The sequence below is a fragment of the Carcharhinus amblyrhynchos genome, chromosome 25, assembly GCF_965287045.1.
Source record: "Carcharhinus amblyrhynchos chromosome 25, sCarAmb.v2.hapA, whole genome shotgun sequence".
NCBI classification, from domain to species: domain Eukaryota; kingdom Metazoa; phylum Chordata; class Chondrichthyes; order Carcharhiniformes; family Carcharhinidae; genus Carcharhinus; species Carcharhinus amblyrhynchos.
In genome coordinates, this window is record NC_137348.1 from 22,136,533 (window position 1) to 22,162,085 (window position 25,553).

At 40.4% G+C, this 25,553-nt stretch overlaps 1 protein-coding gene across 11 annotated transcripts in view; it reads left to right on the plus strand.

Moving 5' to 3' along the window:
* Positions 1–25,553, plus strand: part of dennd1a (DENN/MADD domain containing 1A) — a 547,788-nt gene that overhangs the window by 259,643 nt on the left and 262,592 nt on the right. For all 11 annotated transcript variants that reach the window (XM_080211932.1, XM_080211937.1, XM_080211934.1 and 8 more), the window contains exon 9: positions 5,012–5,122. In XM_080211932.1, coding sequence (XP_080068058.1) covers positions 5,012–5,122 — 111 coding nt within the window. The remainder of the gene's footprint in view (positions 1–5,011; positions 5,123–25,553) is intronic.

The following is a 25,553-nucleotide window of genomic DNA, read 5'->3' on the forward strand; positions in this document are numbered from 1 at the left end:
GTGGTGAAGGATCCTCTTGGGAAGAGTGATCATTGTATGGTGGAGTTTCTGATGCAGATGGAGGAGGACAAAGTGGGTTCCCGGACACGTGTCCTTTGTTTGAACAGAGGGGAGTATGGTAGGATGAGAGAGGAATTGGCGAATGTTGATTGGGGGAGTGCGTTGGAAGGTAGGTCTGCTGAGGAACAGTGGAGGATCTATAAGGAGATCTTTCTTGGTGCTCAGCAGAAATTTATTCCGATGGTTAAAAAGGATCGGAGGAGGAGAGGTAATCAGCTGTGGATAACGAAGGAGGTGAAGGAAAGTGTTAAATTAAAAGCGGATGCGTTTAGAGTAGCTAAGAGTCGTGGGCGAGAAGAGGATTGGGAGAGGTTTAAATGTCAACAAAGAATGACAAAGAAATTGATAAAGAAGGGTAGGATAAACTATGAAGCTGGGCTAGCGCTTAATATAAAAAAGGATAGCAAGAGTTTTTATAAATACATAAAAAGGAAGAGGCTGGCTAGGGTGAACGTTGGACCCTTAGAGGATGAGAGGGGGGACTTAGTGGTAGGGGATGGGGAAATGGCTGAGGCCTTGAATAACTTTTTTATTTCGGTCTTCACAGAGGAGGACGTGAGTAATTTGCCGGGTGTTAGCAATGGAAAGATGGTAGGAGTGGAGGGCCTGAATGACATTATTGTTACTAGAGAGGCGGTGCTCGACAGACTGGAGGGACTGATTGTGGACAAGTTCCCAGGACCGCTTGGAATGCATCCAAGGGTTCTGAAGGAAATGGCGGAGGTGATAGTGGATGCCTTGGTGATTATTTTCCAAACGTCACTGGATTCTGGGGAAGTGCCAGAAGATTGGAAAACGGCTAATGTTACGTTGTTGTTTAAGAAGGGTGGCAGGCAAAAGGCAGGGAATTATAGGCCAGTTAGTTTAACGTCTGTTGTAGGAAAAATGTTAGAATCCGTGATGAAGGAGAAAATGGCGAGGCATCTTGAGGAGAATTGTTTGGTAGAGCAGACGCAGCACAGTTTCGTTAAGGGGAAGTCGTGTCTAACGAATTTATTGGAGTTCTATTAGGATGTGTCTAGGGCGGTGGATAGGGGAGAGCCGGTGGATGTGGTCTTTCTTGATTTTCAGAAGGCGTTTGACAAGGTACCTCACAAGAGGTTATTACAGAAGGTCAGGGGACATGGAGTTGGGGGGTAGGGTGTTAGTGTGGATAGAGGATTGGCTGTCAAATAGGAGGCAGAGAGTGGGGGTTAATGGGTGCTATTCGGATTGGCGGTTGGTGACTAGTGGAGTGCCCCAGGGGTCGATGCTGGGGCCTCAGCTATTTACCATTTATATAGATGATCTGGAGGAGGGAACTGAGTGTATGGTGTCGAAATTTGCTGATTACACCAAGATTGGTGGAACGGCAAATTGTGCGGAGGATGTGGAGAGTCTGCAGAAGGATCTAGATAGGCTGGGCGAATGGGCCAGGAACTGGCAAATGGAATTTAATGTTGGCAAATGTGAGGTTGTCCACTTTGGTAGGAATAATGGTAGGAAGGACTATTACTTACGTGGCGAAAAACTGCAGCATGCGACGGTGCAGAGGGACCTCGGGGTCCTTGTGCATGAGTCGCAAAAACCCAGCCTGCAGGTGCAGCAGGTGGTCAGGAAGGCTAATGGGATGCTGGCCTTCATAGCGAGGGGGATTGAATATAAAAGTAGGGAGGTCTTGCTGCAGCTATATAGGGCACTGGTGAGGCCGCAGCTGGAGTACTGTGTGCAGTTTTGGTCGCCGCACTTACGCAAGGATATTTTGGCCTTGGAGGGAGTGGAGAGGAGGTTTACTAAGCTGATACCGGAGTTGAGGGGGTTGAACTATGAGGGGAGGCTGAATAAACTAGGCTTGTACTCGTTAGAGTTTAGAAGAATGAGGGGAGATCTCATTGAGACGCATAAGATGTTGAATGGGATGGATCAGATAGAGGTGGAGAGGCTCTTCCTGCTCAGAAAGGACAGTAGGACTAGAGGGCACAGCCTCAGGATAAAGGGGGGGGCGGTTTAGAACGGAGTTGAGGAGGAACTTCTTCACTCAAAGGGTGGTGAATCTCTGGAATTCCCTGCCCGTTGAAGTGGTGGAGGCTGCCTCACTCAATGTTTTTAAGACGCGAGTTGATAGGTTTTTGATAGGCAAGGGGATTAAGGGTTATGGGGAGAGGGCAGGAATGTGGAACTGAGCCATGACAGATCAGCCATGATCTTATTGAATGGCGAGGCAGGCTCGAAGGGCTAGATGGCCTACTCCTGCTCCTATTTCTTATGTTCTTATGTTCTAATGTAGGAAGCACAGTGGTACACAGCAAGCTTCCACAAACAACAATGTGATAATGATCCAATGGTCTATTTTTGCAAGGTTAATTGGGGGACAAATATTTGCCAGAACACTAAGAATAGCTCCCCTATTCTCCTTTGAAATAGTGTCATAGATTTTTCAGGTCCCCCTTTGAGAGCAGACAGGACATTGGTTTAATCATCTCATCTCTTTAATAGTGCAGCACTCCATCAGTGCTGCCCTGGAGTGTCAAACTTGATTTTTGTGCTCCAGTCTTGGAGTCTATTTGCCATTTGTCTGCCCATTCTTTTGGTCTGTCTCTGTCCTATTGTAGTTGATTGGTGTCATCTCCACACTTCCAAGTTTAATATTATTAGCAAATTTTAAACCAGCCTTTTATGTGACACTTTTAACAAATTTTTTCTTAAAATCCATAGAGACAACATCCGCTGTGTTTCCTTCGTCAATCATCTGATACCTAATCAAAAAATCCTATTGGATTAGTCCAACAATATCTGCCCTTTATAAACATGCCCTTCCCTAATCAACTCAGCTATTTGAAAATGTGTTATTTTTCTCCCCAATTATGGTTTCTAAAGTGTCGGACACTATCACTTGTACCCTGATTTCACACACACTAACTTTATTCATTACTCTATTATAGGGTATCTTGTCAAAGGCCTTTTAAAAATCCAAACAAATTACAGATACTGCATTTACATTGTCTACTCAATCAACCCCTGAAATAAATCAATGATGTTAGTCTACAAAAGTTTTCTTTTTTGAAATCCAAGCATTCCTTATTGTATTCTCATTTCTAAATGGTTATCTATTCTCTTTTTTAGTGATAGCATTATATTTCCGACCACCGATGACTGACTCGTCCACAATTCCTGGAACGTATCCTGTCCCCCTTAAATATAGCTTTTTCTAACAAATTATTAAATATCTGGAGTTAACTGTCACACTATGTTCGTTGTTCTTTCTTTCTTTCTTTCTTTCTTTCTTTCTTTCTTTCTTTCTTTCTTTCTTTCTTCACTTTCACTCTCAAATTACTGTGATTGTGGTCCTGGTTTGAAAAATTCACCAGACTTTCATCATGTAGCTGTTGGGGGTACTCACTGACCCCACCCGGTAGCGGGGTGCAGCCTGCCTGCTGTTGACTAGTGGTCAGATCTTCTGGCCCTGCCACTGTCAATGGGATTTCCCATTGAATCCACCCCCAGCCACTGCAAAATCTGCAGCAGAGTGCACCGTCTGTGGAATCGGAAGATCTCGCCAGTGGGAAGGGCAGGAAAACCCTGCCCTAAGTTTTCATTTAATAATTTTTCTCCAAATCCCTTGGCATCCAAGCAGCCTTGGTTTTGCTTCTCCTGCCTTTCCCTTTGTTGAAATGTATATCCAGTCCCTGAAACATAGTTCCTTTAAAGAGCACCTTTTGTCCCATTACGGTTTTGCCTGTTGAACTTCTGTTTCAATTTTGCTCTAACTATATCTTCACCCATTTAATTGAAGTTAGCCCTCTTTCAATTTAAAAGTTCTACTTTAGATTATTCTTCCATTACTAACTAAAACTTTTGATACATTGTTGAAGAAAAGTACTTTACAGATATATGGTGAAACACATACATTTCTTCCTCAATGGATAGAGGAAGGATGGTGACATAATGAAATTCAGCAATCCAAGATCCAAGAATTCCCCTCCCTGACACACATTGCAATCTCCAATCTTGGCAGGACAAATTACCTCTTTGTAGCCTTCATTTACTATTCTGTTGTGATTAGCAGAATCAGGAGGTCGATCATGCTGGATTATTTCAGTATATTGGGCAAGACTCTCTGACCTCCCATCCACATGTTTCCCACTGGTGAAAGGCAGTATGCTGTTCGCTAGTGGCGAGATCCTCTGGTCCTGCCGCAATGGGGTTTCCCATTGACATCACCCCACGCCACCACAACCCATGGGCAGGGATGCACTGTTGGTTGGACCGGAAAATCCTGCTGACATGAGAATTCCGTCCATTATCTCTAGGATTCCACTTATTGGACTTTGTATCCCATCTCACCATTACAACTAGTATGACTAGCTGCCTGATATAGGAAGTGTGATATTAACCACCCTAGTACAATAGCTGGTTAAGGGACCAGCCTGAGAGTTTCACTTTCCAGATATAAATTTTGTTATGTTGTCTTATTCCCAAATAGGTAAATTTACTCAGTGGTGCTACTGTAAAATAATACCCCTTGAAAATCATATAGCCTTAAGAAATGAGGCCACCTGCATTCGTAAGTGACAAGTAATGATTGAAACCATTGAATAATTTCTTACACAAGAGACAAATTTTATATTTTGTTACAGAAACAGATGTTGCATTTTTTTTTGAAAAGTGGTCAATTGTTTTTTGTCTTAGCTGCAATGCTAAATCACCTATATACAATCGAAGATAGTGGACTGATAGGTGGGAAGTTGGCATTCAAAAATATGATCATTACTGAAAACATTTTCTGATTTTTATAAACAACATTCTTTTAGACTGATTGAAAAAGGAAGAAATCTGTGACATAATTGGAAATGACCTTTGTTCTAATGTTCTTTATTTCCATACTATCAGCAATTTGTTCCATAAATAAGCAGATTTTGGCACTGGTCTCCTTTTTCCTCTTTTAAATTCTGGAAACGTTTATCTTTTTCAGAGAAACCTGACAGAGTATTTTGTAGCTGTAGATGTCAACAACATGCTCCATCTTTATGCCAGTATGTTGTATGAACGTCGAGTCCTCATCTCCTGCAGCAAACTAAGCACTGTAAGTAGTACTGACAGCAGCAAAGCATAAAATATAGTAAATCTTTATAGCGTTGGCTGTTAAAGAGCCTTGTTTAATACAGCATGTAGATATAGAAACCCTACAGTGCAGAAAGAGGCCATTCGGCCCATCAAGTCTGATATATAATGTGAACTTTACTTAAGGAAGGTATATGTTGAGATTCGTACTAATGGAGAGATGGGTTGCTAAGCATTCAAACTAATACTGTACTAGTGTCCTGTAGCAAAATTCCAAACACCACACTCATCTGTCAAGAAATGGTTCCAGCACAATGTGGAATGCTGCTATACTGTATATATGTAAATAGCCATTTTCCTACCTCTTTGTTTATAAATGTCATCTATATGTGTTTTATGCTGTTCATAAAAAGGGAAATAAAGGAGCATATTGAAGCTATTCCGGTAAATTTCTGGCATCAATAATATCTAACTTCTTAAGGTTACCCCAAAGGATTGGTGATAATCTGCCTGCAGCTCCTGCCAGCGTGCTATAATTTACTGTTCAGTGGGTGTATATAAGCAAAACATGTTACCTCTGTTGTGATTCGACCAGCCACCCAATCCCCACATCTTTTCCCTTGCAAACTGTTGAGCTTTTTCTTCATACCTTCCCAAATGGCTTAAGTCGAGGTTATTCGTATGCAAATCAAAGGCTCAAGTCTTTATACTTTCTAACTTGTTTCACACTTCAGTCTGATCAGTAGACCACCTTAATATTTGTAAAAGGTCAATATTTTCCTTATTTTTGTCTTATGCACTAAACATTTGTAGCTATAGTTATGTTGGACCTTTTCACATTATAGTTGTGTTAGCACGTCAGTCTATTCTAAATATAAATTAGTTACATATTCCTGTTTTCAATCTGCTATGGTACTTTAATATGTTATTGGCATTCAAAACAGTAATTGTAATCCAAATGTAACTCATAAGAACTACCTTAAAATTGCACAGTGATTGCTGCCAGGCATGAAGTTTACTTGATTAGAAAGGACAATTTCCTGTTAACATTCATGTTCCCTTGAGAGAAAATCTTAGTACAATTCGTAGTGTTTCCTGCATAAGGACGACTTCGGGAGACTTAGCACTTGAACAATCCAGGTTTAGACATGCTGTGATGTATTGTTGATTTGTGTTTTTTTATTGAACACTAGTTTGGTTAACTGTATTCCCAATAGTCCTGAAGACAACAGCTGCAAAATAAAAACCACCCACTCAGATGTCAGATATAGAAGATTTTGTTTCTTTGGACTCAACTCCAGCTGCTGCTCTGATCACAAGCTCAAATGTTTGTGTCATCATGAAGGTGCAGGAACATTTCTGTTGATGGCTCAGTTCATTGCCACTGGGCTGTGCAAACAAGAGGGCCCCAAGTTAACTTATCACAACCAAGGTGGCAATTAGCTCCAGTGTGCTTCGACTAAAGTACTCTGTGCAATGCCCTGAGATTTGTTTAAATATTTGGATGCGCTATATATTGTAAGATGTTGAGAAAAATCATGCTGGGTTGTTGCTCCTAAGTGATGTGGACATGAGCCCTAGGAAAGAAGGGTCGGGAAAAGATTGAGCATTGTAATGATCCCTGCCTAGTAGAATAGCTTGCTAGAACCCCCATTAAGGTACCAGTAAACACAGAACTGTATTCCTGAAAGATGCAAGAAAAGAAGAAATGTCACAGGAAAAAAATATATGCAGAAAATGTAATTCTTTATGGACTGTGCATCATATTCAGTGTTTAAGATGTAAACTTTCTATAACTTGCTTGGTACGAAATTAGAGCTTCATTATTAATTTTTTTTGGGGGGGGTAGTTCTGTTTGTTCATTTTTAACTCAGTCAACCTTGATATTGATAGAATCAGGACAAATGGTTTTCTGCCACTTTTCATCTGTCAGGAAATCCTTGAGCACTATTCTGCCACCTCAATGACATAAAGGACTCTTATCAACAGTGTTTACTTCATCTTCGCCTGACAGTGCTTAGGCTCAGTATTACTTAGACTTCTATCAAGTACCAGAATGATGAAAGCTCTGAAAGATCGAGAAGCACTATCACTCTCAAAGATGGTTTCACATCAATGAAATTATGGTCATATTTCTCTCACAGTTCAGATACACATACTGATTTTCTTTTTCCCTTGTACTGATCAATAAGTTTTGATGTGCTGCTGAATACAGATTGACAGCATTTTCCCAGATTATAGGCTTTTGCAGTGTTGAAGCGTAATGAAATATTTCCTTCAAGTGGCTACATAACAGTATAAAACAGCTTTGTTTCTTGTCATATAGCTGAAACCAACCAGAAATAAAGCTAGTGTTTTGGCAAAATATGATATTCTTTATCATATCTGTTACACAATATGAACACATCTACATAGGTGCTAAAGTTAATGACATACTTCCTTGCCTATATTAGTAATATAAACACAAGCAATTTGCTTCTGTAAAGATAGTATTTAGTAAAGGTGGTTTTTATACAATAGTATTCAATATCACCAATAGGTACTGAGTGGTACTTGAATTAATATCTAAACAATGTGCAGTGTGAACAGTTACTTTAATACTTCGCCTGTTTATTTTACTTGGATAAGCATTTAAAACATGCAAGTTAATATTCTGAAGCTACCGCACAAGTAGGTTTCACAAGCATATAAGGGGTTATTTTACATTTATTGTTTTGAGGGGGTTGATGATTTTTTTTGGAGCTTTTTTGTACACAATGCATCTGGCATTAATATATGTAAGCACAGCTTCATGCACTGGAATTACCTCTCTAAACCCCTTGGCCTCTCTATCGTGCTCTTCTCTGTTAAGATCCTTAAATCCAGCACTTTGATCTAGCTTTTGGCATCTGTCCTGATGTATCCTTCTGTGGCTCGGAATCAAAAACAATTAATGGTAATGGTCTGGTTAAGTGCCTTGAGGTATTTTAGTACTTTAAAGGTAGTTTATAAATGCAAGTTGTTGTTGAGAGAGAGCGTGGAAGCATTCAGCTGGTACCTTAGCAAGCTTAATCTACTAATCTAAGATTGTCAAGTATGTTGTATAAATGTCTACTGAGTGTTGCCCAATTGCAGCAAACTTTTCTGTGTGGCATCATGACTGTAACATGATTACCAAATGGAAAGTGGTAGGATACTGTTATCTAACAGAATCATAGTAAAATAATGAGAAAAATGATACGTTTTGGAGGAAATGAGAATTTATGTTCAGAGGGGTAGGACATATTTTGCTGGCTAGAATTATTTCAGTTTTTAAAAACACGATTATTATTAAGGCAACTAACTAGAGTGGGGAGCGAAGGGGAAGTTGCTGAAGTTTTGAAAGTTTGATGTATTAACAAGCTATTGATATTGATGTTAAAGGTCTTGTAAAAATGAGAAAGAATTACCAGGACAGCACAGGAGGAGGAATTGGTAACAGTTGTACAGAAGAATCAAGCAAAGCCTAGAAAGAACATAACAATATGAGCTTCCCTTAAATCTATTCAGTTGAAAATATTGTACCTACCTGAAATAACTCCTCAGAGGCTGGTATTCCTTCACCAGGTTCCCTTTATTTACAAACTCTCTTCCACTCCTAAGAGTGCTTCAGATACAAAGTCAGAATCCAGAGAGCCAGTATACCTGACAATTCCATTTTTATATACAGGTGAGGCTCCCTGATTGGGCAGGCAGTTATCAGGGAGCTCATACTCCAAGAAGCCAACCTCATGGGCCACACTGAAATCATTACACTAATCATCCTATGGAGATTGAATGGGTAATTTTAATAACATTAACTGTGGAATTACCAAAAATAGCAAAGTGTCAAGTTCAGACTGAAAACTGGTGTGTTTCTCTCCAGAGAAACAGGCTGGCTTTTTCCCAGGATCTTATGGCACTTTGTCAAAAATAAGCAGGGATTGTGTTTCTTGCCGTCATGTTGAGGTGTGGGGCCTAACATGCCGGAAAACCTGTCTGCAACGATCAAAACCAACATCCTCTCTCTCCCTTTCCCTCCCTCTACCCCCATTATGGATATGAATCTGGTTATGTCACCGGCAAGTGGTGGCAAAAGTTGGATCTTGCTGGCAAGATCTGCAATTTTGGGTTTTGCCAGATCTTGAGCCCATGCTGCCAATCCTGCAGACAGAGGGCGCAGACTCAAGATTATCATCATCCCCCCCCTACCCGCCCCAGTGTTCTCACTGTGGTGGACATTATTTGTTATCATAAAGGTATGTCCTGGTGCAGAGTTTTTAAAAGGGATATAGCAGAATCTGTAAAATACAGTCTGGGAATTCTGAAAAATCCAGTATTTTGTTTGCTTTACCCTGCAATATTAGAAAAGTCAAAAGTTACCTTATGTTGCATATCTCTCTTTCAGAAATGTTTTAAATAGACTATATGGAATTGTGCGTAGCACGTAACAACAGTCTGTATTTACATAACACGTTTAGTTTGAAAGATGTTTCTTTGTGCTTTACAGAAGTGTAATTGGAAAAAGATTGATCTGATCCCAGGAAAAGACTAATAAGAAAATGACCAAAAGCTTTGGTCAAAGAGGTGGATTTTAAGGAGAGCCTGAAAGCATCAGGACAGAGTGTCAATGTGAAGAGGCTGAGGGAGAAAATTGTAGAGCTGAGGACTTAGACTGCTGAAAGCCTAGCAACCAGTGTTGGAACAAAGGGAGTGGGGAAGATATTACAGTTCAGAATTGGAGGGATGCACTGTTCTTGGTGAAGGTTTGCAGATGGTTTCAGATACATGAAGGGATAGGATGCAGATTTGACGTGCAAGGTACTGGGAGACCAAGAGTCAGTGTCGGTCAGTGAGAACAAGGTGAGAAAAACTTGTAAACAAGTACATATCAATTAGGTGCGGGAGTAAGCCAGTCAGTACCTCAAACCTACTTCGCTATTCAATAAGATTATGGCTGCTCTCGTTGTGGCCTCAAATCCGCATTTCCTACCCTGGTAACCTTTTACTCGCTTGTTAGTCAAGAATCTGTCTACCTCTGCCTTGAAAATATTCGATGACACTGCCTCCATCACATTCTGGGGAAGAGAGTTCCAAAGACTTCCAATCCTCTAAGAGAAATAAATTCTCCTCATCTCTGTCCTAAATGGACTACACCTTATTTTTAAATTGCATCCCCTACTTCTAGTTTCTCCCAGAAGGGAAGATATCCTTTCAGCATTCACCCTATCAAGTCCCCCCAGATCTTCTGTGTTTTAATAAGATCATCCCTCAATCTTCTGAACTGCAGTGAATACAAGCCCAGCCTGAACTCCCTTTTCTCAGATGATAAGCCCCCTAATCCCAGGTATCATTTGAGTAAATGCTCTCTGAAATGCTTCTAACACACTTGTCTCCTTTTTTTAAAAAAATCCAAAACTGTGTACACCATTTCCCCACCATTTCCCTGGCAATAAACAACAATATTCCACTTACCTTCCTAATCACTTCCTGTACATACATAGTAACCTTTTTGTGATTGTGCCAAAACAGCCAGATCCCTCTGCATCTCAGGGTGCAAGAAAGATTATAGGCAGCAGAGTGCCAAGCACTAAAGGAAAATTGGCCATTTTATGTTGGTAACAGGAAATAAAATTTATTATTAAAATGTACAAATGTAGAGTGGTGAGAAAGGTAATGCTATTGGTGAACTTTTTTTGGGGGGAAAACTTACCCAAAGTAATCAAAAGGATTTGAGGAAAAGTACTAAAATAGTTTATGGCAATGAAAAGAACATGCTCCTTCTTTTGTACCTCAAACCTGTGATCTTGCTATTGACCTGTAGACTGAAGGGGCTGTTGGTTTTGGTTGCATTCAATTTTCTTTACACGTTTTGTGGTCCTGAAAGTTTATTGTCATTGCATTGTGCTTATAACATTTAACTTTGAGCTATATTACATAAGTACAAGTTTAAATAATCCTATTTATTCTTATTAATTTAAAAAATTACCATTCACCTTCAAATAACACCAAGCAACAAACTAATATCTACTCCTCATTCTGCAAAAATATTTCCTGTGAAGTTAAGCTGGAAATGGCAGGGTATAACTGAGACAGGTAAGGGCTTGCAAATGGTGAGAACCCATAACATTGAGTCCTTTCCCCTTTTCTGCTTGTCCAAATATTGCTTGCTGTGAGGGTTGAAGTTTTATTGTATTTTTTTCCTGTCATTTGCACCCCAGTATTGCTGCACACCAGGGTTGCATCCATTATTGCTGCAAACAAGCCTCAGAAGCAGAACTTGATTGCATCTGGGAAAGAGCTCAGTAGAGAACCTAGCCCTTGGTAAAATGTTTCAAATGTGGCATAAGCCAAGTGAATAGCCAAGGACTTCTCCCCAAGATAGGGGAATCCGAAACTAGAGAACATAGATTTAAGGCGAGAGGCAAAAGATTTAAGAGAGACCTGAGGGGCAACTTTTTCGCATAGAGGTTGCTGTGCCTATGGAATGAGCTGCCAGAGGAGATGATAGAGGCAAGCACAATTACAACATTTGAAAGACATTTGGACTGCTACATGGATAGGAAGTGTTTAGAGGGATACAGGCCAAACACAGACAAATTCAGATCGGTTTAGTTCAGTTTAGGAAACTTGGTCGGCATGGATGAGATAGGCCGAAGGGCCTATTTCTGTGCTGTATATCTCTGACTCTGTAAGAGAGCAGCCTAGATTATGCAGATCACAAGTTGAAATTGTAACTTGTTTCTGTTTTCAAGAAAATTAAACTGAATAATGAATTTGGCAATTTCTTTTTAATATTAACTGCCTGAATGATACTTTTTGGGCCCTATCTTTCATATTGACTTTATATTTCTTCCTCCCAGTTTCCCCATCTCTAAATATATGCCTGAATGGTGCTACTTAGACTCCAGAGCTTATGAAGTCTTCTTTTATTCAGCAGAATACCTCCCTTCATAGTGGCAGATGGGATCTTCAACTGCGTCTATCTTATTTCCTGTGTCCCTGTTTTCTTCTAACTGCCCACACTCCTCCCCGCCCCTCCCCAACTATGGTGACATTCTCCTTGCATTCTTATTCCACTGCACTAGAATCTTTATTTGCCAGATCACCTTCCACCATTGCTGCCACCTCCTGCATAATCCCATCACCTCTTTTTGCTTTGCAAAAAAATAAATTGCCCCCAAACGTTGTGGTTCATTCATTTGCAATTCTATCACCTGCTGCCTTTCAATTGCATCTTACAAGTGAGTGTAGAAGTTGCAACACCTATCTATTCACCTACCTATAAACCACTGCTCGTGACCCTAAATATTCTCGTCATACATGACTCGATGATTCACTTTTGCTATATTTACTACTTGCAACCCGTTCTTTACTTTGGGAGACCAAGCACATATTAGCTGAACTTGGTTGAGAATATCTTTTCAGCCTGTAAATGCTCAGGTTTGCATTTGTATCCCAAGGCTTCATAGCCAAGTGTAGTCACATATTATTTAAGCAACAACGCAGCAGCCAGTATGCACACTACATGTAGAAGACTTGAGTGCTGACTCCTTTTATAGAGGGAGTTAACACAAGCAAACGAGTTTTTCATTAGTTAGATGTAAGTGAGAATTGACGGATAAGACTGAGCATTACTTTAAAGAGCAAAAGGACATGAATATAGTAAAAAACAAAAGTGCAGAAAGGGAGTGAATGAAGTTTAAAGAGAAATGGAAATTTTACAGAAATGAAGAAAAGCCAGAAAATGCTGGAAGCACACAACAGATCACAGTTTAGCATCTGAAGGAAAGGGGTGAAACAATGGTTAGTACTACTGTCTCATAGCACCAGGGACGCAGATTCAGTCATGGGCTTGGCTGACTGTGTGAACTTTGCATGTTCTCCCCCGGATCTACCTGGGTTGTCTCGGTGCTCTGGTTTCTTCCCACAATCCAAAGATGTACAGGTTAGATTGATTGGCCTTATTGTATTGTTCTTTAGTGTCCCAAGGTGTATAGATCGTCGAAATTAGTGGGTTAAATATGTGTTGTTAAGGGGATAGAGGGATAAGATGCTCTGTCAGAGAGTTGGTGCAGACTTGATGGGCTGAATGGCCTCCTTCTGCAGCATACGGGTTTTATGAAAAGCAAAAGGGACAACTGACCTGCTATTACTTCGCTCCTTCAGATACTGCCAGGCTAGTTCAGGAGGATGTACTGGCATTGTGATTTTTCACTGGATTAGTAATCAAGAGACTCAGGATAATTCCCTGGGAACCTATGTTTGAATCCCATTGCAGATGAATTCAATAATTAATATCTGGATTTAAAAGTCTAATGATGACCAAGAACCCTTGTTGATTGTTGTAAAAACTCGTCTGGTTTACCAATGTCTTTTGGAAAAGGAAATCTGCCATCCTTACCTGCTCTGGCCTTACTTGTGACTTCAGATCCATAGCAATGTTGTTGACTCTTAATTGTCTTCTGAATTGGCTGAGTAAGCCAGTCAGTTCAAGGGCAATTAATGATGGACAATAAATGCTGGCCTAGCCAGAGATGCCCTGATGAATAAAAAAATTGTGTATTTCTTGCTTTTGTAAAGGTGGCTATGGTTTGAAGTTGCTTTATTGAATGATTTGTAACACTTCCATGACATTTTAATATTTCTCATTTTCCATTCCTCTTTCTTCCTTTCTCCTTCCACTTCATTCATTTTCACTTTTGGAGTATTTGTTTCTCTCTCTGTATCATGCAGTATGCAAGGCCTGTCAGCCATCTTCATGGCCTCTTCTTTTAATGACTTGTTTTATAATGTCAATTTCAATAACATTTTACTGCATCAGTGACTGGGTTTCACCTCAATTCAATTTTCAGTAAATCCATTTGCTCACTCCTTATCCAACCCCATTCTGCAACAGGCTTTTACCTATTGTTTTCTCTCCCTTTTTATCTGACTCAACCCTCCTATAAAACCAGCTTTTATTTTCGGTTCTGACAGTGGGTTAATCTGCAAAACATTAACCTGTCTTTTGACGGATGCTGATGGACCTGTATGTTTTCGGTATTTCAGTATTTTTGTTTTTAATGTCTTATCAGAGTAAGTTAACAAAATACATTTCATACATTATTTGAAGATTTCAATGCAGTGTTTAAACAGAAAGACAAACTAATCCCTTCAAATCTTGCAGCAACCCTTTGAAGGCAGGAGCAACAGCTTGCAACTGCATAGCATCTTTAACTTAGGAAAACCAAGGCAATCAGCAAGAGTGTCATCAATTGCAATATCTTGTCATTGAGCCACAGAAGGTGATATCAAGTTGGGTAACCAAAAGCTTGGTCAAGTAAAATAGAGAAGTTGAAAAATTTAGGGATGGCATTCTGTAGCTTGGGGCCAAGATGGCCAAAGCACAGCTGCCAATAATTGATTGAAAATCCACTGGAGTATAAATAATGGATAAGTTATACTATGTTTGAATCTTGGCTCGGGTTAGAAAGGGCACTAGAGCTATGCACTGTCTGATTTAGTCTCCACATTGTGGCCAAGAGGTGACATCAAGAAAGAAGCATACTGAGTTTTTGGTGGAAAGCATATTGCTTTCATAATGTAAAAGCATCTAACTGGGCAGAGATGTTGTGGAATCAAGGGTAATGAAGTCTAGCAGAAGAAATCAAATAACTTTAGGTACTCGCTGAGTGATGGTACAGGGAAGGAATGATCTGGTGTGTGCATTAGGGCAGGTAAGAGTGGAACCAGTTAATGGAAGTGCCACTGTGGTAGACCACAGAAGAGATATAATGGATGATGCTGCAATAGGGCATGCTAGAAACAAGAGGTTAGATTGTAACTGTAGCCCCAGAAAATAGTGTTCAGGGTGTTTGTTAGTGCAGCTTCCATGCTGTGGGTAGGATGGGAATTAAAGAAATTCAAAATGGAAATGTTAGGACAAGTAATGCGTTCAAGGAGGTTAGAATTGGGTGGTGATAGGAGAAAATTAAGAGATCAAATATGGGCTTTTGTGGAAAGCGGCAATAATAATAGTTGTGGACGGTAGGAACAATAAATATAGTGACCCTTAGGGATAGGCATCCTGTTTGGAGGTTTGGATTTAAATTGCAGGATGAGGGAGGGAGCAGGAATAACATCTCAGGAAATGAAGTATGGGCAAGTGTTGTGGGGCTGCTGTGGAGTGGGACAGTAAGAGTGGTAACATCCAGAACACTGGAGCAGACAGATGCAATCTTCAGGTTAGAACAAAAATGAATAGTCTTGACGCAGAAGATGAAAATTGAGGTATTCGGTCATGGGATGAAGCAGGAGAAGATTCCGCATATGACCTTAGTCTTAGTAATAATCCAGGGTAAAAGGAGAGTTTTGCCATGGCAGAGGGATGTACAGAGAAAATTCAATGCTTAAATCCAGCAAGTGCAAGGAGTAGCTCGACCAAAAGGCTGCATGAGGAGAAAAGGAAGGTGGTCACTGAAAAAGGCAATCAGCAGTGAGGAATTTGGAGAGTTATAGGTGGCTTGGAAGTGGGTGAATTGTGCAAATGAGAAGAAATATTGAAGGAATAGGAAAAAAGCCCTTTTTGTAGGAGGGAGGGAGTCATTTTCAATCTAACCCACCTGTTATAAAATTAATGGAATCACATGCAAATAGTTTTACATTAAAGTCAATGGAGTCTATGGTTTTGTCATTCCAGCAAAACAAGTGGGTTTTCTGCTTGGTGAGTTAGCTTAAAATAACCTCATTGCCCATATCCAGATTTGATCAGGTCCAGGATGCTGAATAAACTCATCCCAGATGAACTTGTGGATCAGAAAAAGCGTTTGCCCAAGAATACAAACACTTTGGAGGGTGACCAATGGAAAGCAAATCTTAAGTGGAATTTTCCTGTGGAGATAGAATTTCCTGTGGTACTAGAAAGCCCTGGACTGGGTGGCCATTAGCCCCAGGGTAGCGCAGTAGTCATGTCATTTTGATTGAGCATTTTAATTCAGGTCCTTCACACTGTTCAGGCCCAGTAACTGTTTAGGTATTGGCACTAATGGTGGGATTCATGAAAGGTCATCATCACCAGCACTTTTCTATTAGAACATTATAATCACCTTCCTGATGTGCCTAGTGATATCTCCCCTGTAGAGTTCACAAATTTAATTCTGCAGACTCCTGTGACATTTCTAATAAGAACCATGATATTTTGGCAATTTAATGTCAAAAAAGACTTCAAAAGTAAAAAAAAAGAGAAACAACATGATCCACATGGTTGACAGAAAATTACAGTAGTTTGTGAATCTTGCTCAATTTTTACATTCTAAAAAGCAAAATTTTAACTTCCACTATAATTTAGTATCATAATTTCTACAAAATGTAATCAAAACAAACTTATTTCTACTGCTTGTTTAAAGTAAATAAATACAAATACAAATTGTTGAATTTTTAAAAATCTGTAAGTAGAAATTGCTGCCATCCCACATGACTGTAAAAGCAGAATTTGCCTTTGGAAATAATTTTATTGCCATTACCAGCAAAGAATTTTGCATTTTCTGAAGCAGTTGCCATGGACCTGCTGCAAGCTTGGACCAGCCAATGTCCTGACAGGAAAACAGAGCATTGGAAATTAAATTCTCTATTTGACCAGTTTGAACAGCAAGAATCAGGGCTTTGAATGAGAAAGTCCCTCTGTCTCCCATGGGGTTTTGTTTGAAGGACAACATCAGCTGTATGTTAGCTCTCAGCTTTTGCATGTCTGACTTTATTAAAATGGCTGGCATTATTATCTCATCCAGCCGTGGGTTACAAAAAGAGAACTTCTTCTGGGTCTCAAATCAGTTCTGCCAGAAGCAGTAATTCTCTGTCATGTCCCAAAACCAACGGCTAATTATATGAATTTCAAAAAGATTATTCTTTTCTTGGGATGAAGTTGATGGGGGTGAACCTACTCTGTAAGGATGGCAATATTTCCTTATTCCTGGTTATGTTGTATGTCCTTTCAATTGGCATATATTGAACATAACTAAGATAAGGAATACCCTGTCCCATATCTTGCTCTAGTGACTCATTCCATTGTTACAGGAAATGGCTAGACAAAGGAATATTGGATCACTTTTACTGTTGCTGGCAGTAAACCAGTGTACATTTAACCCAATCTAGTTACCCTTTATAGCTTATGGGCTTGTTGAAAATGCACCTTTCAATGAAGGTATGCGTGTATAGTCAAGCGCATAAATAAGAAGGGAGGATCAAGGATCTGTCTCAACACCCTTTTAACAATGACAAGGTTATCCACACTGTGTTGAAGATATTTCTGATAGGTACTTTGAAGGAGATATGAAAGTGGATGCCTTGAGCAGGGGCAAATACCAGTCTCTCAGTGTATTTTCCATGAGAAGTATCGCAATTGGGTATTACACCTTTGGCATCTAGGGATATGGGAAGACAGACATTCCAGCAAAGTTCTAGAAAAAGACAGAGCCAAAACTTCGGATAAAAGCAAAGCTCTGACAAAGGCTTGTCTGGACTTGAAACATCAGCTCTTTTCTCTCCTTACAGATGCTGCCAGACCCACTTAGATTTTCCAGCACTTTCTCTTTTGAAGCCAAAACTTTGTTAGAATTTTCAGGACTGCAGAACAGTAAATTTCACAGACTTTGCGAATACAGAAGTGATGAGGGTTTTTATACTGCAAGTCCTAAATGTATGAAACTTCACTCAAAGACTAAAAAGGTATTATTTGAATTGGGTAATATCAATAGGGGAAAAACCGATGTTCCACCAAGCTTGATAATAGAAATAAGTAAGCTCTTAGTGCCCTTCCAAAGGAACACAAATCAACTAAGAAGCATTCGCAGAACTGCAGTTGAAGGGAGGGAAGAGTAAATAATACAGCAAAAGAAAGCACTTCAGCATTAGAACATAGCTTCACTTTATGCTGTTATCAATACCAAAAATGCTGCTTTGAGCTCTTGAGAACTCTGTAAATTTCAAAGGGAAAAGGAAATATATATCAAAGTTGAAGTTCTAAAACAACATTACCTTTAATAATTGAGTCAGTGGCTGTACTTGAAGAAAACCCACATAGGTAGCTCTTGGAATTATTCTGCCTGCTCTTATTTTTGAACCAGAAATTGCTTGGAGCTTTGACGTTCAGTCATCGGTCTGTCTCATTATAAACAGCTTGGTTTCAGTATAGTGATCACTAATCAAATGGTGACTGTTACACGTGTGCTATTTCCATGCTTGACAGAAGGTGTAGCCAAAGCTTTTCTCCCTGGAATTACACACAGCAGTCACTACAAGCCCCAGTTGGTGCAAATGAGGTTATCTCTGGGCCATCTAGTTTTCATGCTAATTAACTGCAGTTGCAGTTTTTTTCTGATTTACAACTCCTAGTGAAAAGCACCACATCCCTATTAGAGTGCCAAATGGATCAATGCAGATTATAGAAATATAATGGCATCTCAGCAGGGACATTTAGTTCTGCACCATTCAATTAAATGGCATATATTGATTGGTTTGGCTCAACAAATGAGTGATTGTTATTGGGTGTTGAATAGTTTCAGTACATAACTGGATTGCTTGTATTATTACTGAACTATCCATTGTCTCATGGGATATGTTGACTGTGTTATTTTGTTTGTTGTTGGCATGCAACATTATGGTATTCCCATGTAAAATAATGAGACAGTTGCCATTACCTGAAATAAAGTTGAGCAATGCAAACTATTTTGTTGGCAATGCTCAACTTTGCAGTCATTCTAAGATAGTGTTCTAAGATTTGCAATGCCATGTTTAATGGCTCTATTTGCTATTGTGACAGCAAAGCTACTTGTTTCCTAAATTATGAGTTCCAATGCAGTTTGAAATATTGGTTATTTCATATGCAGATCATGCAAAAATGTTTTATTATGTGTGCTTAGCAATGATTGGAAATCTGGCAAAAGCACTCAGTTTTTTTTCTGTGGGAAAGCCTGGATTGCACCAGTGGCCTCATGTGGAGCAAGTGTCACCACGTAGAGCAGCTTGAGTTCTGGGTTTTGGAGCTTGAGCAGTGACTGGGGGCATTATGGAGCTTCACAAGATTGAGTTTCATGGATAGTACATTTCTGGAGATGATCACCTCGCAGTTCAAACTTGTGTAGGCAGAGAGCAAAAGTTATTTATTCGTGTCACAAGTAGGCTTATGTTAACACTGCAATGAAGTTATTGTGAAAATCCCCTCGTCGCCATACCCTGGCGCCTGATCAGGTACACTTAGGGAGAATTTAGCATGGTCAGCACGCCTAACCAATACATCTCTCAGACTGTGGGAGGAAATCAGAGCACCCAAAGGAAACCTACGCTGACGGATATTGAAAAGCAGGATCTCAAATGTAATAATTTCTGAATTATTTCTGGTGCATTGTGCTAATGAGCTCAGAAGCAAGGAGATAAAGTAATGAATATACGGCTGTAGAGATGATGCAGGAAGGAGGGCTTTCGGTTCCTGTAGCATTGGGACTGCTTCTCAGGGAGGTGGGATCTGTACAAGGTTGTATCTCAACAGGGCTGCAACCAATATCTTTGCAGGGGATTTTGCTGATGCTTTGGTGGAGCATTTAAACTAGCTCAGCAAAGGGAATGAGAATTTACAATTAGATTCGGAAGCGAAAGAAAGGTTGGAAATAGATGGCACATTTGTAAATATATTTGAAAGGCAGAAGAAACAAACTTTAGGAAATAGGTAATAAGTGCATTTGACAGTTCTAAATGTTACACTACAATGCAAGAAATCTGAGGAACAAGGGAAATGATCTGAGAGTGTCGTTTGACGTTGAGGTATGAGATAGCTAATACTGATTCATGGCTGAAAGAAGGATAGGGATGGCAACTCAACATCCCTGGTTGCAGGGTTTTCAGATGAGATGGTGGGGGGCTTAAAAAGGGTCACAATATTGATTAAAGAAACAATCATAGCTATAATGAAATGGCAGAAGATGGAGTGAACTGAAGAAGATTAAAAAGAGGCAATCACACTGCTGAGATTGAACTATTGACCTCCAAACGGCCAGAGGGAGATAGAAGAGTAGATATGTGGAAATTTTGGCCATTTCATTTGCTTGGCTATCTTTTCAAATCAAACATAGAATACCTCTGTTCTTTTCCTCAAACTTTGGGAGAATTTATAGGAATTTAAACATCTCTCCACTAGGTTCTGATCTAGAAATAAACCCATCCTCACCTTCTGGTATCTCTTTAATTGTTTGCCTTTTAAGCTAGAATTCTCTGACTCCTTTTCTTTTTCCTCCTTTAGTAGCTTCTCCATTTCCAGTTCTCTTTTTTTTAGTTTTTCTTTCCACGCTCTTGTCTTTTCCTTTTCCTGCACATTATTTACCTGTGGCCTGGGTCCCTCTGCAATCCTGGGACTCTGGTGCCTATTCTTCCTGCAGTAACCACAGCCTCTCCAGTGGTACTGCTAAGGACTGGGGCTGCCAACCTCTGGCTGGCAGTTGTAGGTAGATGGTTGATTCCAGGGGAAGGCTTGTCGCTGGTTTTGCCACAGCCTGATTGGTGTGTGGTTCAGTAGGTTTTTCTGAAAAGGGTCTCTCATCAGCTCTCTCTAGCTGGCCCTGTTTCTGAATACACTGATGCGTTAGATGAAGGGTAGAATGTGGCAACAAACATAAGACTGTGGAGATTAACAAATTTAAGACAATAGAAAGGAATAACAGTATCTTAGTGCTGGTTGTGGTGGTAGTGGAAGTGCCATGACAATTCAGATACATATCCTAATTTAATATTTTGTTCTAATAGCTTTTATCATTCTTGTGAATTAGCTCCAGCAGACTTGTGCATTCCATCTTATTCCCCATCTTCATTCTGGCCTTTTGCAACTTGATCCATGGGGTATTGTGTTAATTGACAGTACGTAACTGTGAGTTGTTAGTATTAATTGTCACTGTAAAAACCCCCCAGTACAGGTGTTCACATGATTCCTATTGTCTGTTTGTCTAAACAATATGTTTCTTAATAGGCTGATCCTTTGTGTTAATAGACATGGTTCCACTCACTGTGTCAGGTAAATGATTAGTGTTTTAATTTAACACCTTCACAGACTTAGGATCAACTTCCATAAATGTAAATGGCACCCAGGTCTACCTTTCCACCACCTCACCTGATGCAGTGTTGTCATCTTGAATGAGTTGGTGTTTCTTAGCTGAACATAACAAGATTGTAGCTATTCTGTTTGGTCATACCAAAAACTTTGCATCTTTGATGTTGATTTCATCTTCCCATCACCCTTAAACCAGCTGTCTTGGCCGGCTTCCTCAGCTCCATCCTACACAAACTCCAACTCATCCCTAATAAAGCAGATCCTGTCCCATCTCATTGAAGTACTGCATCTCCACCACATTTATCACCCAGAAAAACCATCCTCCTCATTAAGATGTCAGTTTTTGCATGAAGTCATGATTTTTCCAAAATGGCAGTTAGGATGGAACTTCTAAATATTGTAGAATTTGATTTGATTTATTATTGTCACAAGTATTAGTATACAGTGAAAAGTATTATTTCTTGCATGCTACACATTCAAAGCATACTGTTCATAGAGAAGGAAAAGAGAGTGCAGAATGTAGTGTTACATTCATAGCTACGCTGCAGAGAAAGATCAACTTAATATGAGGTTGTCCATTCAGAAGTCTGATGATAGCAATGAAGAAGCTGTTCTTGAGTCGATTGGCATGTGTTCTCAGACTTTTGTACCTTATTCCTAACAGAAGAAAATGGAAGAGGGTATGTCTGGGTGTGTGAGGTCCTTGATTATGCTTGCTGCTTTTCTGAGGCAGCGGAAAGTGTAGACAGACTCAATGGTTGGGAGGCTGGTTTGCGTGATGAACTGGGCTTCATTCATGACCCTTTGTAGTTTTATGTAGTCTTGGTCAGAGCAGGAGCCATACCAAGCTGTGCTACAACCAGAAAGAATGCTTTCTATGGTGCATATGTAAAAGTTGGTGAGTCTTGGTGGACATGCCAGATTTCCTTAGTCTCCTGAAAAAATAGAGGTGTTGGTGGGCTTTCTTTATTATAGCGTCAGCGTGTAGGGACCAGGTGGTTGCTGATCTAAACACCTAGAAACTTGAAGCTCTCGACCATTTCCACTTTGTCCCCATTGATATAGACAGAGGCATGTCCTCCACTACGTTTCTCGAAGTCAATGACTATCTCCTTCGTTTTTCTGACATTGAGGAAGGGATTATTGTCATCGCACAAGTTCACTAGATTCTCTATTTCTACCCTGTACTCCATCGTCTCATCGTTGTTTGAGATCCGACCCACTACAGTGGTATCATGAGCAAACTTGAAAATCAAGTTGGAGGGCGATTTGGCCATATGGTCATAGGTGTATAAGGAGTATAGTCAAGGACTGAGAACACAGTCTTGCAGAACTTGGTATTGAGGATGATTGTGGAGGAGGTGTTGTTGCCTATCCTTACTGATTGCAGCCTGTGGGTTAGGAAGTCTAGGATCCAACTGCAGACCTGTGAATGTTACTCCTGAAACTGCTGGAAGAGACCATTTGCAAACCATTTCTCCAATTCTCTGATCGTACAATGAAAACAGAGTTGGGCTGATTATATTTGGCCAGAAAAAAAAAAATCAGGTTGTGGAATAATATTTCTCTCCTTAAATATTGCGTCTTAGCTTTAGATTGGGTATGTTACACTGTTATAATACTGGAGAGTAGCCGAAATTGAGAGTCAGATCCCACTGGCAGATTAAAGATTGCGATCATTAGCTTTTTTTAAAGAGGTGTGTGCTTTTCACCATAACATTCAATTTATTAATTGTGACCTGGCTTTGGAAGTGAAGGGGGGAATGTTATAACGTTTTGGGACTAGATGTGGTTGTGACCTGTTCAGATGGGATGGTCTTCATCTGAATCGTGCTGGGACCAGAGTCCTGGCAAATCGTATAACTAGGGCTGTAGATAGGGCTTTAAAGTAATTAGTTGGAGGAGAGGGTGCAGGGGTATGGGGAATTACAAAATCAAAAGTAAAAGAGAGGGTATGAGTGCAGGTTAATGTTGAGGACATTCCACTAGTTAAAGGAGTAGAGTGCATGGGAGAGGTTAGTAGCGTTTCAACAAATCGGGTCCAGATAAAGGCTGGCATAAAGACACTGTACCTGAATGCACGAAGCATTCGAAACAAAGTGAATGAGTTGAATCAGCACAAATGGGTTTGATCTAGTGGCCATTACAGAAATGTGAGTGCAGGGTGACTGGGGCTGGGAACTGAATATCCAGGGGTTTCGGACATTTAGGAAGGATAGACTGGAAGAAAAAGGAGGTGGGGTGGCTCTGTTGATAAAGGATAATATCAGGGCAGTAGTGAGAGACGATATAGGCTCCAAGGAGCAAAATGTGGAATAGTTGTGTGAAGGTAAGGAATAGTAAGGGGAGTAAGTCACTTGTGGGTGTGGTCTATAGGCCCCCAAATAATAACTTTTGAGGTGGGGCAGGCTATAAACAAGCAAATAATTGGCGCGGAACGGCAGTAATCATGGGGGATTTTAACCTGCATATTGATTGGTTGACTCAAGTCAGACGCGGTGGACTAGAGGAAGAGTTCTTAGAATGCTGTTAGGATAGTTTCCTTGAACAGTATGTTACAGAACCTACGAGGGAGCGAGTTATCTTAGATCTGGTACTGTATAACGAGGCAGGTAGAATTAGGGATCTTCTTGTGAGGGATCCCCTTGGGACGAGAGATCACAATATGGTTGAATTTCTGATACAGATGGTGGATGAGAAAGTAGGGTCCCAAACCAGTGCTTGAACAGAGGGGAGTATGATAGGATGAGGGCGGAATTGGCTAATGTAGACTGGGGGCGCAGACTGGTTGGTAGGACGGCTGAGGAACAGTGGAGGATTTTTAGGGAGATCTTTTTCAGTACTCAGCAAAAATATATTCCAGTGATAAAGAAGGACTGCAAGAAAAGGGATAAACAGCCGTGGATAACAAAGGAAACAAAGGAGAGTATTAAATTAAAAACCGATGCGTACAGATTGGCTAAAAATAGTGGGGAATTAGAAGATTGGGAAAGATTTAAAAAACAACAAAGAATGACTAAGAAAGCGATAAAGAAAGGAAAGATAGAGTATGAAACTAAACTAGCTCTAAATATAAAAAATGATAGTAAAAGTTTTTACAAATATATAAAGAGGAAGAGAGTGGCGAGAGTGAATGTTGGACCCTTGGAGGACGAGAGGGGGGATTTAATGATGGAAAACAAGGAAATGGCTGAGACTTTAAATAAGTTTTTTATGTCAGTCTTCACGGTGGAGGACACAAATAACTTACCGAATATTAAAGATAGAGGGTTGATACGAGATGAGATCCTTAATACAGTTACTGTTACTAAAGAGGTAGTGCTTGGTAGACTAATGGTACTCGAGGTAGACAAGTCCCCAGGACTGGATGGAATGCATCCCAGGGTACTGAAAATGGCAGAAGTAATAGCAGATGCATTAGTGGTTATTTATCAAAATTCACTGGACTGGGGGGAAGTGCCGGTGGATTGGAAAACAGCTATTGTTACGCCGTTGTTTAAAAAAGGTAGTCGACAAAAGGGGATAACTACAGGCCGGTTAGCTTAATGTCCGTAGTTGGGAAAATGCTAGAATCCATCATTAAAGAAGAAATAGCAGGACACCTGGAAAGGAACGGTTCAATCGAGCAGATGCAGCATGGATTCATGAAGGGAAAGTCGTGTTTGATGAAGTTACTGGATTTGTATGAAGATGTGACTAGTGCGGTAGACAGAGGGGAACCGGTGGATGTGTTTTTAGATTTCCAGAAGGTGTTCGATAAGGTGCCTCACAAAAGGTTGCTGCAGAAGGTTAGGGTACATAGAGTTGGGGGTAAAGTGTTGGCTTGGATTGAGGGTTGGCTATCTAACAGGAAGCAGAGAGTTTGAATAAATGGGTGCTTTTCTGGTTGGCAGTTGGTGACTAGTGGCGTGCCGCAAGGATCAGTGCTGGGGCCTCAACTGTTTACCATATACATCGACGATCTGGAGGAGGGGGCTGAGTGTAGGGTAACCAAGTTTGCTGATGACATGAAGATGAGTGGGAAAGCAAATTGCATGGAGGACGCAGAAAGACTGCAGAGAGATTTGGAATAGGCTGAGTGAGTGGGTGAGAACCTGGCAGATGGAGTATAACGTTGGCAAATGTGAGGTTATCCACTTTGGAAGAAATAAGAGGAGGATGGAATATTATTTAAATGGTGAAAAGTTGCAGCATGCTACTGTGCAGAGGGACCTGGGGGTCCTTGTGCACGAATTGCAAAAACTCAGTCTGCAGGTGCAGCAGGTGATCAAGAAGGCGAGTGGAATGTTGGCCTTTATTGTGAGGGGGATAGGATATAAGAGCAAGGAGGTCTTGCTGCAACTGTACAAGGCACTGGTGAGGCCGCAACTGGAGTACTGTGTGC